The sequence below is a fragment of the Platichthys flesus genome, chromosome 21 (genome assembly GCF_949316205.1).
Source record: "Platichthys flesus chromosome 21, fPlaFle2.1, whole genome shotgun sequence".
Classification (NCBI taxonomy): domain Eukaryota; kingdom Metazoa; phylum Chordata; class Actinopteri; order Pleuronectiformes; family Pleuronectidae; genus Platichthys; species Platichthys flesus.
Window position 1 is genome coordinate 7,054,620 of NC_084965.1, and position 12,809 is coordinate 7,067,428.

Consider the following 12,809-nt stretch of genomic DNA (forward strand, 5'->3'; position numbering starts at 1 on the left):
AGGGTCACAAGGGGAGCTGGAAGCAGTGGCTGCTGACACAGGGCCCGAGGGGGAGGTTCACCCCGGACAGGCCCCAGCCTATCACAGGACCAACAGGGACAAACAACCATTCATGCTCACTCTCACACCTACAGTCAATTTAGAGTATCTGCTTAACCTAACCTCAGTCTGCATGCCTCTGGGCTGTGGGAGGGAGCTGGGGAAAGCCCACACAGAGAGGCCTCAGCCAAGGATTCGATCTTGGAACCTTTATGCTTAACTACCTTTAAAAGTTTAAAACCAAAAATAAATACTGCAGGGCTCAGTTTATCCCCTCTGCATTAGACCACTGTCCAAAAGCAACGCTACACTACTTGAGCTAAGAATTTACACAAGGGCTCTACTGAGGCCACTAAAAATACACCACTGTTGTGTAAGACAGCCAGTTGCTCCCAAACTGCCCTGCTGGTCGGTCTCTGCACCACAAGATGGCGACAAAGTGCGAGATTTAAATTATGGAACATCTTGTTCCTGATGTCAGTGGCTCATTGCAGCCTCATAGAACAGGATAGAATAAAAAAGAATAGAATAAAAAGCATTTATTGTTATTGCACATCTGCACAATGAAATTCAGCATATTTCCCTCAGCGTTACACACAATATACATAAAACACGCAACAGAATCAGAATGCATCGCATATTAAGTCTAGAATAAAAAAAATGGATGAAAACAGGAATGGATACAAACAATAAATCCCCATATACATATATATCAGCATTTTTGCACTGACCCAAAGAAGACTGACATTAGCATGACTTTAATGGCATCATCATTATCAACATCATGATCATCATGATCATCCTCCTCCTCCTGTATTGACATCTTGAGTGAACCTGTCACCAGGCAGGGCAGCTGCATGGCAGATGTTTGAAAGGTCAGGGCTGCAGGGTGAGGTCCTGGGATTCTTGAAATTACGTCTGACTCAACATTGAATCTATAATTCCTCCCACGACACATAACTATACAAAAATAATTAAAAAGGCTAATTTTGCAGACGTATCTATGGCATACTTGTGAATAGTCGAACTCCCTGAACTGGTGGAGGGGGCGTGTGTGTGTGGTTGTGAGTGTGTATGTGTGTGTGTGTGTGTGTGTGGTTGTGTGTGTGTGTGTGTGTGTGTGTGTGTGTGTGTGTGCAGACTCACGCCAGGGGCAGGTGGGTGTGTGAAGGCGGTCACGTGACGCTGCCTCTCGCTGCTGTCACCCTGGTATAAATCACCTCCGTGGAGCCGCTCAGCCCTTCTCGCTTCTCTCCACGCCGAGCCGCCGCGTCCTGCCCGGGCGACACAGTAGCTTCGACTCCTTCCTCTTCTTCTGCAGTCATGGCTGGTACGTAACACTGGGGCATTTTAACATTGCGACGGTTTCTTTTGGAACGTTTAGAACCGTCCAATGATAACCCGTCATCAGAGAGGAGCTGATCACGCGCTGAAACGTGTTGCCTTCAAAGTTTTGGGAAAGTCTCTTGAACTTTCGTAGCGTTAAATTATCAATAGGAGGTCAATATTGTGAAAAGGGTGGTTGCAGCCGGGTGCTCTGACTCAACGTGTGTGTGTGTGTGTGTGTGTGTGTGTGTTGGGTAACAGTGTGTGCAGCAGCAGCAGCCGCCTCCTCTGGTGAACAGAGACTCACACTCTGTACATTCTGTCTCCATCTGTGTCCTCCTCTCTGTCACATTCACCACACAACCTTAAGTCATGTAGGTGTCAGCCATGTCTGAAATGTGATGACCACATATGAAAAATCCCACTGGAACTTTTCAATTCAACACCACTTCGTCTTTTTGTCAGACTTTTGTCACATGAGCCGTGTCTACCTGTGACTCTGTATTTGACCTTCTAGCTGGAGAACCTACTGAATGTCATGTTTCTCCATTACTCAACTCCCACTTGGGGTTTAATGTCACAAGGGAATTGTCCCCTCAAGTCAAAATGGAAGGGGGTGTCGTGGCAAGTTCTAAAATCCCACTCTACCAACGAGGAACGAGACACAACTCTCTTACAGTATTGTCGCACACTTTAATGCTCAGAGCATGGTGCACATGACAAAGTTTAGTTTGTAATATCTACACCGATGGGAAGCAGTTCTCCCCTCCCACTCTGGTTGGGGCTGTTCCAAAGTCAAAGGTCAGGATCTTCTGATGACATCAAGGCAACAATGTCCTAGTTAAAGCAATCAGGCCAAGATTCACTCAGTGGTTCCGGATACAGCGTGATCAAGGTTACATTGTATGAGATTCAATCAGCAACCATCAGAGGGGAAATTAACATGATCACATTGTGGTCAAAGTGTTACATGTCCCTTAGAAGAGACATTTGAAGCCTGTACTGTCCACTCACTGAGCCTGGGGCTCTGGTTGACGTGATTCGTCCTCTGTCTTTAAAGCAACACTGTGTAGCTCTTTGACTTTAAAATGGCCGCTTCAAGTTTAGATTGATGGTTCACAAACTTGGAATAGTTAGAATGGTGCTGCTTTGATTCCCACTCCCCACCTTCAATATCTGCTCCTGTTAGTGTGAAGGGGGGGGAACGATCTCCTGCAAGAAGTGTGCATTTATACTTGGCATTAGATGCGTAGACAGCAAAAAGACGGAGTTGTGTGTCCGTACTCTGCGTTCAATTTGTCTGCATTTGTGCACGTCTTCTGTACGGATACGGATACAGAGGAAACAGAGCAGTACCAACAGAAACAGTGGGGGGCAGTGTAGCCAATAGTTCAACAATCAGAGGACACAAGGAAGAAATGGCAACACTTTTTGTGGAGAGACTTTGCAAGTTAGTACTTCAGGGACACGCTGTCTCTTTTGCCTTTCTTAAAAGAAACATTACAACCACGCCAACGTAAAGGGCACGTGGAGGTTCATGTGTGTCGGCTGTGACGGTTACTTCCTTTGGAACAGTCGTATTTCTTTTTGTACGTGAAGCATAAATGAGCCAATTAACTGACATGAAAACCTCTTAATTGCTCGGACAGAACCGAAGTAAGCACCAGGTGTGGCTGCAGATGGCGCTGTTGCTCACTAACAGTCGCTCAGTGCTGCTTGGAAGTTATAGTTGGGTTTCATGCAGGAATACCACACCACAGGTTGTACCAATGGAAGAAGGGGGCGTGAGGGGGAGGAGGTGTGGCAGCAGTGAGAGAGAGAATGTGTTCTCCTTGGCTCAAATTGACAGAAACATCTAGCCCTTGAACATTTTGTACTTTGTACTTGGGGTGTAGTTTATTTGTCCATTGAATCCCAAGGTATTAATGTACAATTCATGTTGGCCCGAATCACCCCCCCCCCCCCCAGCAGCCACACTGATGTCATCATTGAGTTTAAATGTCCTCTCACAGGCGAGTCGTTGTTCAGAGACGGGACCTGGCAGGTAGCTGACAGATTTTTCCCTCCTGCCGAGAACAGAGCAGGCACCACGCGGCAAATAAAATTCACTTTAATGAGACATTAAGTCTGGTTCACAGTACTTAACTATTTCTTTTCTTGAAGCAAGTGAAAAATCCTCACGTGAGGCCCAACCTTATCGCTTGGAGAAATAAAAGTTTTTTTAAAGTCTAGCAGTTAAAGTGACTGTTGTCTTTAAGCACGTGAATTGATTGGGACATTAAGTTGCCGATTGTTTCAACTGCACAAGATCCAAGCAGAGCTATTCACATTGTTGACTAAAGAGGAGAAAAGGGGATTGCTGCTTTGGGCTGATTTGATTGTTTAAGCTTCTTAATCCTGCAGATGTCATTTTTGTCCCTATATACCAGATCGAGCCTCCAGCAAATGTGTTTTGGGAGGTCTTAGTTATGTTAACGTAAATTAGTTTGTGTTTTTTTTGGCCTTTTGTGAGAAAAAACGTGTAATCTTTTATGTTCTGTTATTCTCTACTCAAATGCTTCCCATTATCTTCAGTTATGGGAAGTGGAGGTAATTCAATTTGCCATATACTTGACATCACGATCCTGCAGAGACTCTGTATACTAATTCGCAAAAGTGTGCATGATTAGATTAGATTCACTCCTGCTAAACTTCTCTCCTGCTACTTGTCCTTTGCAGACCAGGCTTTTGTGACGTTGGCTACCAATGACAGCTACTCTCGGGGAGCCATGGTTCTGGGCAAGTCCCTGCGTAACCACAACACATCCAAGAAGCTGGTGGCACTCATTGGTCAACAAGTGTCCGAGCAGTGCCAGTAAGTAACCTAACCTCCCACCAGAGGCAACGTTGATCATTTCTGAACAACACATGCCGCGCCCCCCCCCCCCCCCCCCCCCCCTCATGTTTCCAGCTGCACTCGTCCATTCAAAGTGTTGTGAATCATCAGGTCGGTGCTGAAGAGGATCTACGACGAGGTGAGGGTGGTGGACGTGCTGGAAAGCGGCGACACGGCTCACCTGGCCATGATGAAGAGGCCTGACCTGGGCGTCACCTTCACCAAACTCCACTGCTGGACCCTCACACATTACTCCAAATGTGTTTTCATGGACGCAGACACACTGGTGAGATGAAGTTAGGATTTGTCCTCAACAGACAAACACTCCAAGATGCTGTATACTGTTGTTCTAATCGAACCAGAGGTGGGTGTGACGAAGATTGTGTAATTTTTTTCTGCGTCCCAGGTGCTTTCAAATATAGATGACCTGTTTGACAGAGAAGAACTGTCAGCGGCTCCTGACCCCGGATGGCCCGACTGCTTTAACTCCGGTGTGTTCGTCTTTTGTCCTTCGATGGAGACTCACGGCAAACTGCTTCAGTACTGTTCAGAACACGGCAGCTTTGACGGTAAGCCAGGAGGGACCAAACTCTCACACTCTGGTGTGTGTTCGTGGTTTTGTTATAGTAAATCTAAAGACGATTATTTGAACAAGTTACTTGTCAAGCGAGATGTTCAACGTTATTTTCCCAGCTGAACAGGCCTCCACAGCGGCAACAGCCAGATGCATTATGTTCTCAGGTTGTCTGCCAGCAGAGGAAAACACAAGCTGCTAACTCTAGTGTGGGTCAGGGCTTGCACTTTTTCCAACTAAAAAGATTAGCGATTTGACATGAACGCCTTTTGGTTGCTCGCACGCAGTCAGACGAGGCTGGACACTTAAATCTCAGAAACCAACATCCCTAATATTCCTAAACGCCTCCTTTTAGTGCACAAAGGTATTAGTTGTTCTTACCTGCTGGTATTAGATAAGATCAGTGTCCTTTACGAGTTCCCCTCAAAGACACGTTTCACGTCATCGCTGAATGTATTACAGGAAAGAATTCATGTCAAGGGTTTGTGGTTTACCGCTCAGCTAAGTTTGGATGTCTCTGGTCTTTTTTCAGTCGTACTCAAACATTTTGGCCTTGAACTGTTTGGACTAACTCTTCTCTCTTGGTAACGTGATGTAATACTGAGTGTGTTTAGCTTTCGCTGTCAGTAAAGTCTTTGTTGAGCCCGGTGCGCGGACACAAGGTCCTCCTGTCACACACCGTCTGGCCGAGTTATTCTCAGGGGCTCACTGGGGTGGGATGGGGGTTAAATTTGAGAGGGCCTGATTTGCCCGGAGCGCTGGTTGACATTCAGCAGCTCCTCTCGGAGCGGCACGCTGCAACTGTAACTGAATCGTGGTCGTTGTTCTGCCTCCATGTCGGGTCTGGTCCCTGCTGAGCGGCTCCTGTTCATACCGGTGGCTGGAAAGATCATTGCCTCCACATTTCATAAGGGCACTCGGTTCTTTCTTCTCTGCAGGTGGACTGACTGTTGCTTTTGAGGAAAAACATTACATAAAAACTTGAGTAAGCCATTGGTATTTGAAAGAAAACTAGACTGGCTGTATTGTAGAGTGCCGACCTCCGCCAAGGCCCAACAGTCCATTAATTCACTAAATCCATACTTTTATTTGGATCTGCACCAAATTGCTCACACTCATAAATATCAGTTCCCTGATCAAGATCCACGATTTATCTGCTTGTTAAGTGCAATGTCATTTGAAGTTTTTTTTTCTAGCTGAGCAGAAGCACGACTGACTCAACTAATTTGTGCTGCCCAGCTGAGTTTAGTTAGCAAATGGCAGCTTAAACAGGCAAAATAAACTTGGTTCTGTGTCGTATTCAATCAATTTCACCGCCATCCAAACTCAAGGGACACAGCGACATCTTGAATACACCAGAACTTGGACAGATATCACACATCTCAACTCAACAACTGAATTCTCTGACAAAATCCAGGAAATCAGAATCAGAATGTTAAAGAAAGTAAAAAAACAATTTTGATCTGGATCAACAACTAAATGAAATGGGTTCTTGTCAAACCCATATCACATCCTTCCAGCAACAGACAGTTTAAAACATAACCTTCCTGGCAGAGGTAAAACTCCTTGCACTGCCATGACATACATTCATAACCTTTTGAACCAGCTCAAGTTTACAGTTGCATAAGGCTCAGAATGACCTACATGTATCTTCGATCATCTGAAAACCAGCCTTGAGTCTGCTTGAATATCTGGCACGTGAGTTTCCTCGGGTTGTTTCAACCTCATAAATCACAAAAAGAAGCAGCTGCAGAACAAACAAAAAGAAACTTCTAGTAAAAGCTTGAAAAAAAAAATCAAATGACAAGCTGCGTCCCCCTTGAAAAACCAATTAGTTTGCTGACGAGCAGCCAAACGCTTTCAAGCTCCGACTCATTCTGTCTGCGCCAAGCGTTTGTTGGCCGGAGATTCTCCGTCACATCAACAGACAAGACGCTATTGTCTTTACTCCTGCAGGAACCACCTTGTTTATCACAACTCATTTCTTTTTATTGTCTATCTCTTTTATATTGAATATTCCGGTGTGACGCCGGCGTCTGTAAGCCTGATGGTATTCTAATGAGTAGAGCTGTCTTATTTATAGCCAGGGACGGGCTTTTTCCCCCTACGTGCTGGAGCATGAGTTGAATTGCTTTGACCTTTAGCATGTCAGTGCTGCTCTGCAATAAGGAAAACATGATGTACACATGTGCCTCACTCTCCCTGCTTGCAGGTCATGGAGGAAACTGAAAAATATTGAAAGACGACAGGAAAATACTTTTCTGCATCTGTGCTTCCTCTGTTGTCCGTTGCCAAAACATGCTGGCAGAGTCGGGAGCACATTCTTGCCGAGCTTTGCTCATCCCCTCAAAATGAAAGATACTCGGTTCCATCTGAAGTTTAGAAATCCCCCAGCGGAGGTCGCGGGTATTCGGCCATGTGTGTTATTTTAAACTGCAGCAGTCTGTGGGTTTCCAGGCACAGTGCAGTCCTGTGCTCGTCGGGATCTACATGTGAGAGGTTTGTTACTGGCTGAAATCTCTGCTTGTGCCCGTGACAGCCCGAAGACTTACTTTATCGTTTGGTGTGTGTGAAGCGATTCAGTAGGAATGAGGTTGTGGTTATTTAGCTTGCGTCAGGGTTTCAGACTTCAGGTCCTGGTTGGTCAGCTGCGGGTTTGGTGATGTAACAGATGCTCGCTGGAGGAGAAAAAAGGTTCAGCTCTGTTTACTGGAAGTCTCACTGAGCTACTCCACAGCAAACGACTCCCTGCACCACAAACTGTTCTGTGTGAGCGTAATCCAGTCCCATGACGAGGCCCGGCCCACTTCTACACTGAACTGAGCAGTGAATCCCTCCAATCAGGTCTCAAATAATGGAAACAACTCGAGTGCAAATTTTTTAGAACACGCCAGAGGGCTGAACGATAATTCACATCAGCGGCACAAATAGAGACGGCATGGTTTAAATACTTGTGTCTAGTTGCGTTATTTAAACTTGAATAGTCACTAATGGAGCGGGATATCATGTGGAATGTGTCTGTACTGATACTGACATACCCAAGGAGAAGAACTCAAACTGAAGCAGCGACAGTAAATCAGAGAGCAGAACAGTTTCGAGCAGGAGCTGTTTGAGAGAGGAGAGGGTTTCGAGGGAAAGAACTGGATGTGAAATGATTCTAAACCAAAGACAACACTCTTAAAATGTAAAAAACAAACTCTTGATTGGACTGATCTCAGCTGCTCCCTTCTCCTGATGAACCAACATGAGCAGAACGATTCATTGAACTGTCAGATGTGTGCATATCATTCGACTGCACTCAGCTTTTCCTGTTTCACCGAAACCAAACAGTCAAACACTGAAAAACAAAGCATTGTCATCAGCGGCATTTTATCAGCTAAGTGTGATGTTTGCACCACCAGCGGTTTCTCACTGCATCTCCACACTAATAACACAAATCCTCTACAGATAAAAGCTCAACGAATCTTAAACCTCAGGGTTGTACAGATTACTGAAAAGTTATAAAACTAAAGTCAAAGAGATCATTTGTTGATATTTTGCTGCCCAGGAGGTCATGTGTTCGTCCATTTTTATTTGATTCTAATGAAGATAACGTAAAAAAGTACTGGACAGATTATCACGAGACAAGGTAAAGAGATGCATTATGGGTCAAGGAAGAACCCAATTAATTTTGGGGGCGGATCCAAGAATAATTTTCTGACTTTCATTGATCTTGATGGAAAAATTATCTTTTATATATTTGTTTGGTGTTCACTGTGTTGCAGGTGGAGACCAGGGTGTATTGAACGGCTTCTTCAACAGCTGGTCAACAGCGGACATATCAAAGCACCTCCCCTTCATCTACAACCTCAGCAGCATAGCCATCTACACGTACCTCCCAGCCTTCAAACAGTAAGTGTCAGTCTGCCAAGGTCGTGCTTCTGACTGAGGCTCACAGAGACGTGGGGCTGATTTCTAACGTTTTATTTTGGTGCGCTTCTACTTGCACAACACAGTTGTATTATACTCCGGCAGACAGACCCCGGGCCAAGGCGTAAGCCGACACTCGATCACATGAACGCGTAGATGCATCGTGACGTGACATCAGGTTACGAGCGAGATGAGCAGTGAGATTCCAGCCGCTCTGCCCCTGAGTCTCCCTGCAGGCCGTCGTCTCTGGGTTGGATTTCCACCCTGAGCTCCCAACAGCTGATACCAAACCCTAAAATAGAGCAGTTTATTTAAAGACCTTTTTATGTTCGTCCCCTCGGACCCGTCATTGTGCATTGCGTCTTAAGCTCCCCCCCCCCTCCTCCTCCTGCCTCTCTGCGTCTGAACTGCTCTCCCTGCTGAAACGATCCTCATCAACAGGCTCATAAGTTTGGCATTTCCTGGCAACCGAGTCAGAACGACATGATAATAAACATGTGTTTAGTTGTTGGTGCTCAGAGGACAAGTTTAATTACGTACGCAAGCAGTAAAAGATGCTTGTATCTGTTGTTGTCTAATACCTCCACAATAACAACAAAGATTTCCTGCATTTGAAGCGATAACGTGTAACAATTCTTCTTTTATATGTCTTAAAACATCGAGACATGTGCTATAGAATGATAGACACACAGATAGGAGCAGTACATCTCTGACAGATCCAGCAACAACTGTAAAAATATGACTTTTACAGTACAAACATGTATGAAACTACCAAACAGCATTTGTTTAGGAACGATTCTGTGATTATTCCCCTTTATTTTATTATAAAGTGACCCCTGGTGGCTGAAGTTGCGTATTATACGTAATGTATTGTAATCCACTGCAAAATACAGGCCTCAGACATCTCATGATTCCGAGCCTTGATTGAAGACCTGTAAAATAATCGGGATCTACATTTTAATCCTCATGTACTGTGCTACTCTCTCCAGATATGGTGGCAATGCCAAGGTGGTCCATTTTTTGGGGCAGACCAAACCGTGGAGTTACACATTTGACCCCAAAGCCAAAAAGATCACGGGGAGCGTGCACGAGGCCACCACGCATCCCACCTTCCTCGTGGACTGGTGGACCCTGTACTCCAGCGCCGTGGTGCCGATGCTGCAGGAGCAGTACGGAGAGACGCCTTTCCATTCCGGATGTGTGGAGGTGAATAAACACAGGTTTTACTGCTTCTGTGACACTTCAGTTACAATAGAAACCTTTTAATCTATCACCTTATTTGATATCTGATCTTTTTTTGCTAGATTTTCCATTTAATCTCCTGTGAGAAGTGTGTAACAGACTGTAGATCAGTTAAAAAATACTTTTAAAACCAGCGTTTATCTCCAAATATTTAAAATATAAGGAATTCGAAGCAGTTTGGTTTGTAACAGCAGCAGCTCCTCTGGTTCAGGAAGCCGGGGATCATGGGTAATATCCACCTTTAAGTTTAGTGAGTGGGTCAAGAGATCATTGGGCTTTGATTCTTCTCTACGTGAAAACTACTTCATCACTCACACATGGAGCCCAACAGAGTTAGTCACCTTGTGTGGCTGCAGAGGGCGCTGTTGCTCAGTAAAAGTTGCTTTAAGAAAAATATTGATAAATTCTTATCCAAGTATAAAAACCAATGGAAACTCTGAACCAATCAAATTGCTTCTTTTGGTTTTCCTGTGTAACGATACTTTTTACACAATACAACTTTATTGAACATCACCATTGATCAACCATTCTAGCTTGTTTAGCTCTAGAAGAAATGAAAGGATGCTCTATAATATGTGTATAAAGTTGTTGTTCAGTTTTCATATAATCACTTTGTTGTCTAACGTGTTTTTCCCACCTTTTATTTATTTCACTTTTTAGCATTTTGCTCTGAATCTGGATGATATACCTATGTTCTGTCTACCTATTCATCTCAAAAAGTCCCAGTTTTGTGACTTGCTCTCTTTTGAGAGCGATCAGGTACGGAGATAGTGATGAATGCTTTTTATAGCTTAGCGGTAAATAACGGTTTGTTGGCACCTGGTTAACGCTGCTGCTACTGTTCCTCTAAAAGCTGAAGCTTCTGCGTGTGTTCGCCTGCAGCCATTAATGTAGAAAAGCTATGAATGGCAAATTTAAATTCAGCACTTAAAAAAGAAGCAATGAAAGCGAAGGTGGTGTTCTGTGCAGTTTGTCTTTCTTTCCTTTTCCTGTATGACTTTTTTATATTTCTGCACAGGGTGAAGACTCCTCACTCGCAAAGGAACTACAGCCCCAGCTGTCCTCGGAGGAGCGCAAGGAGAAGTGGGAGCAAGGCCAGGCAGACTACATGGGAAGGGACTCGTTTGATAATATCCAGAGGAAGCTGGACAGTTTTCTGAAATGAAGAGCGTGGAGATCAACGCAGCACTTGCAGTTTAACACACTCACCACGTCTTTGCAAAAAAAATACTGTAAAACACGTCTCGTTTTTCCTTCCTGCCCGTTTCCCGAAGGAGATGAGTCTCCATCTCTTCACCAGCAAAACCTTCAAAGCCATTTAAAAATTACGAAGGGCTTTAATTATCTATGCAAGACTCCTTACTGAGTTGACCCTGTCGCAGGGATCTGTTGTGCTGCAAAGGAAGGAAATAAATACTAACAAAAACTCACTTTTTCTAGGTATTTTGATTAAAACTTTGCGTTTTTCTTTTTATCTGAGTGTCCTTTGTAACTAAAGGGAGATGCAACAAAAAAGAGTTGAACTGGAACTCATGCATCTGTGTTACTGACTTACATGTACATTCTACTTTCTTTCTTCTTTTTTTTTTTTTTACGATAGCCTTCTTACATCCTCCGGTTTAAATCGTAAACATGTTTACAGCGCTTCTTAAGGCCATGGTGTGGTCCTGTAGACGCCATAGATCCACAGCAGATCCTCAGTGCCTTGGTGTCTCGTGCTCTCTGCTGCCATCATCCTGTCTGTTCTTGACTTTTTAACTTTCTTTGAGTGTTACTTTGTCCAGGATGTCGCCTGTACCACGGACACTTTACACCTGGAAACATTAAAAACATGAAAAATTCTGGACTTGTTCAGGTGTTTTTTTTTCTCCTACATCTGTAAGTACACTGGAGTGTTGATGCTTGTGCGTAGAATCAGGTTCAAATGAATTACAAGCACAAATTTCAAGTGCCAAATGTTTAAAGTGCAGCTCTGTCAGCCGAGCAGCTTCTTTCCTAAGATGAGCGAAATAGAATAATTGTGCAAATAGTTTGAGTTAACTCAAATCTGTCATTTAAAACACTACCAGCATTTATAAGTTGTTTGAAAACTCGAGGGCAGCTCGTTCTGTCAAATGGAGACAGAGTGCATACGTGCTTATATCTTACTCGATCCCCATCTATGGGTGTGTGTTTGAGTGAGAAAGACACAATGGCTAATAGTTAACAAAAATGTGTTTCTTCCAAAATTGTGTCATTTTTTCTCCATTTCCCTCTTCAGCCCCATATCTTAAAAGTCAATGAGTATGTGGAAAAGGGAGTCGGCTGATTTCACAATGGGTGGTTCCTCATTTACAGAGTCACAAACAAGTTGGTTAAACATGCAGGTGCTTGTGTTACATTCCAACCGTGCTATGTAATATTAGTTTTTTTATATACATGTAATCATAAACTTTACAGAGTTTACAAAGTGGTTTGACAGCAAAGCAAGAAAAGTGAGAGAAATAACAATTAGCAGGATGTAATGTGACAGAGGCCAGACAACCACGTTTAGGTCGAGTTCAAATTAAAGGAATAAATAAAGAGCAGCTGTGTCCCATGAAAAGTTATTATAATATGTGCATGTGTGTATTATATGTTGTTATAAGCGTTACAATACATTATACACAATACAAACTAAATAGTTATAGTTAGGGCCCGAGTACTGACAGACCGTGAGGCCCTATTTTCTGTTTTTGAGCTTCAACATTCTAAAATTTTTAGCGAAATTTGCAGAAAATAAGAAAGTGGTGATTTTTATTTCTCTCTCTCTCTCTCTCTCTCTCTCTCTCTCTCTCTCGCGCTCAACGTTGACGCTGGACTCTG

The 12,809-nt window shown here is 43.9% G+C and overlaps 1 protein-coding gene across 2 annotated transcripts; it reads left to right on the forward strand.

The window, feature by feature from the left end:
• Positions 1-1,212: 1,212 nt before the first annotated feature.
• On the forward strand, positions 1,213-11,807 carry gyg1b (glycogenin 1b). Of its 2 annotated transcripts, XM_062379501.1 has the most exons (8): positions 1,213-1,369; positions 4,084-4,219; positions 4,352-4,526; positions 4,647-4,809; positions 8,579-8,705; positions 9,713-9,929; positions 10,626-10,724; positions 10,984-11,807. In XM_062379501.1, the coding sequence occupies exons 1-8, from the start codon at positions 1,363-1,365 to the stop codon at positions 11,128-11,130; spliced, it is 1,071 nt and encodes a 356-aa protein (XP_062235485.1). In that variant the 5' UTR covers positions 1,213-1,362; the 3' UTR covers positions 11,131-11,807. The 2 variants fall into 2 exon arrangements, with proteins under 2 accessions (XP_062235485.1, XP_062235486.1); XM_062379502.1 differs by lacking the exon at positions 10,626-10,724.
• The last annotated feature ends 1,002 nt before the right edge of the window (positions 11,808-12,809 follow it).

Coding starts and splice junctions, on each gene's coding strand:
- gyg1b (XM_062379501.1), top strand. Junction 4,220..4,351: donor CAAGTGTCCGAGCAGTGCCA/GTAAGTAACCTA, acceptor GTGAATCATCAG/GTCGGTGCTGAAGAGGATCT. Junction 4,810..8,578: donor AGAACACGGCAGCTTTGACG/GTAAGCCAGGAG, acceptor ACTGTGTTGCAG/GTGGAGACCAGGGTGTATTG.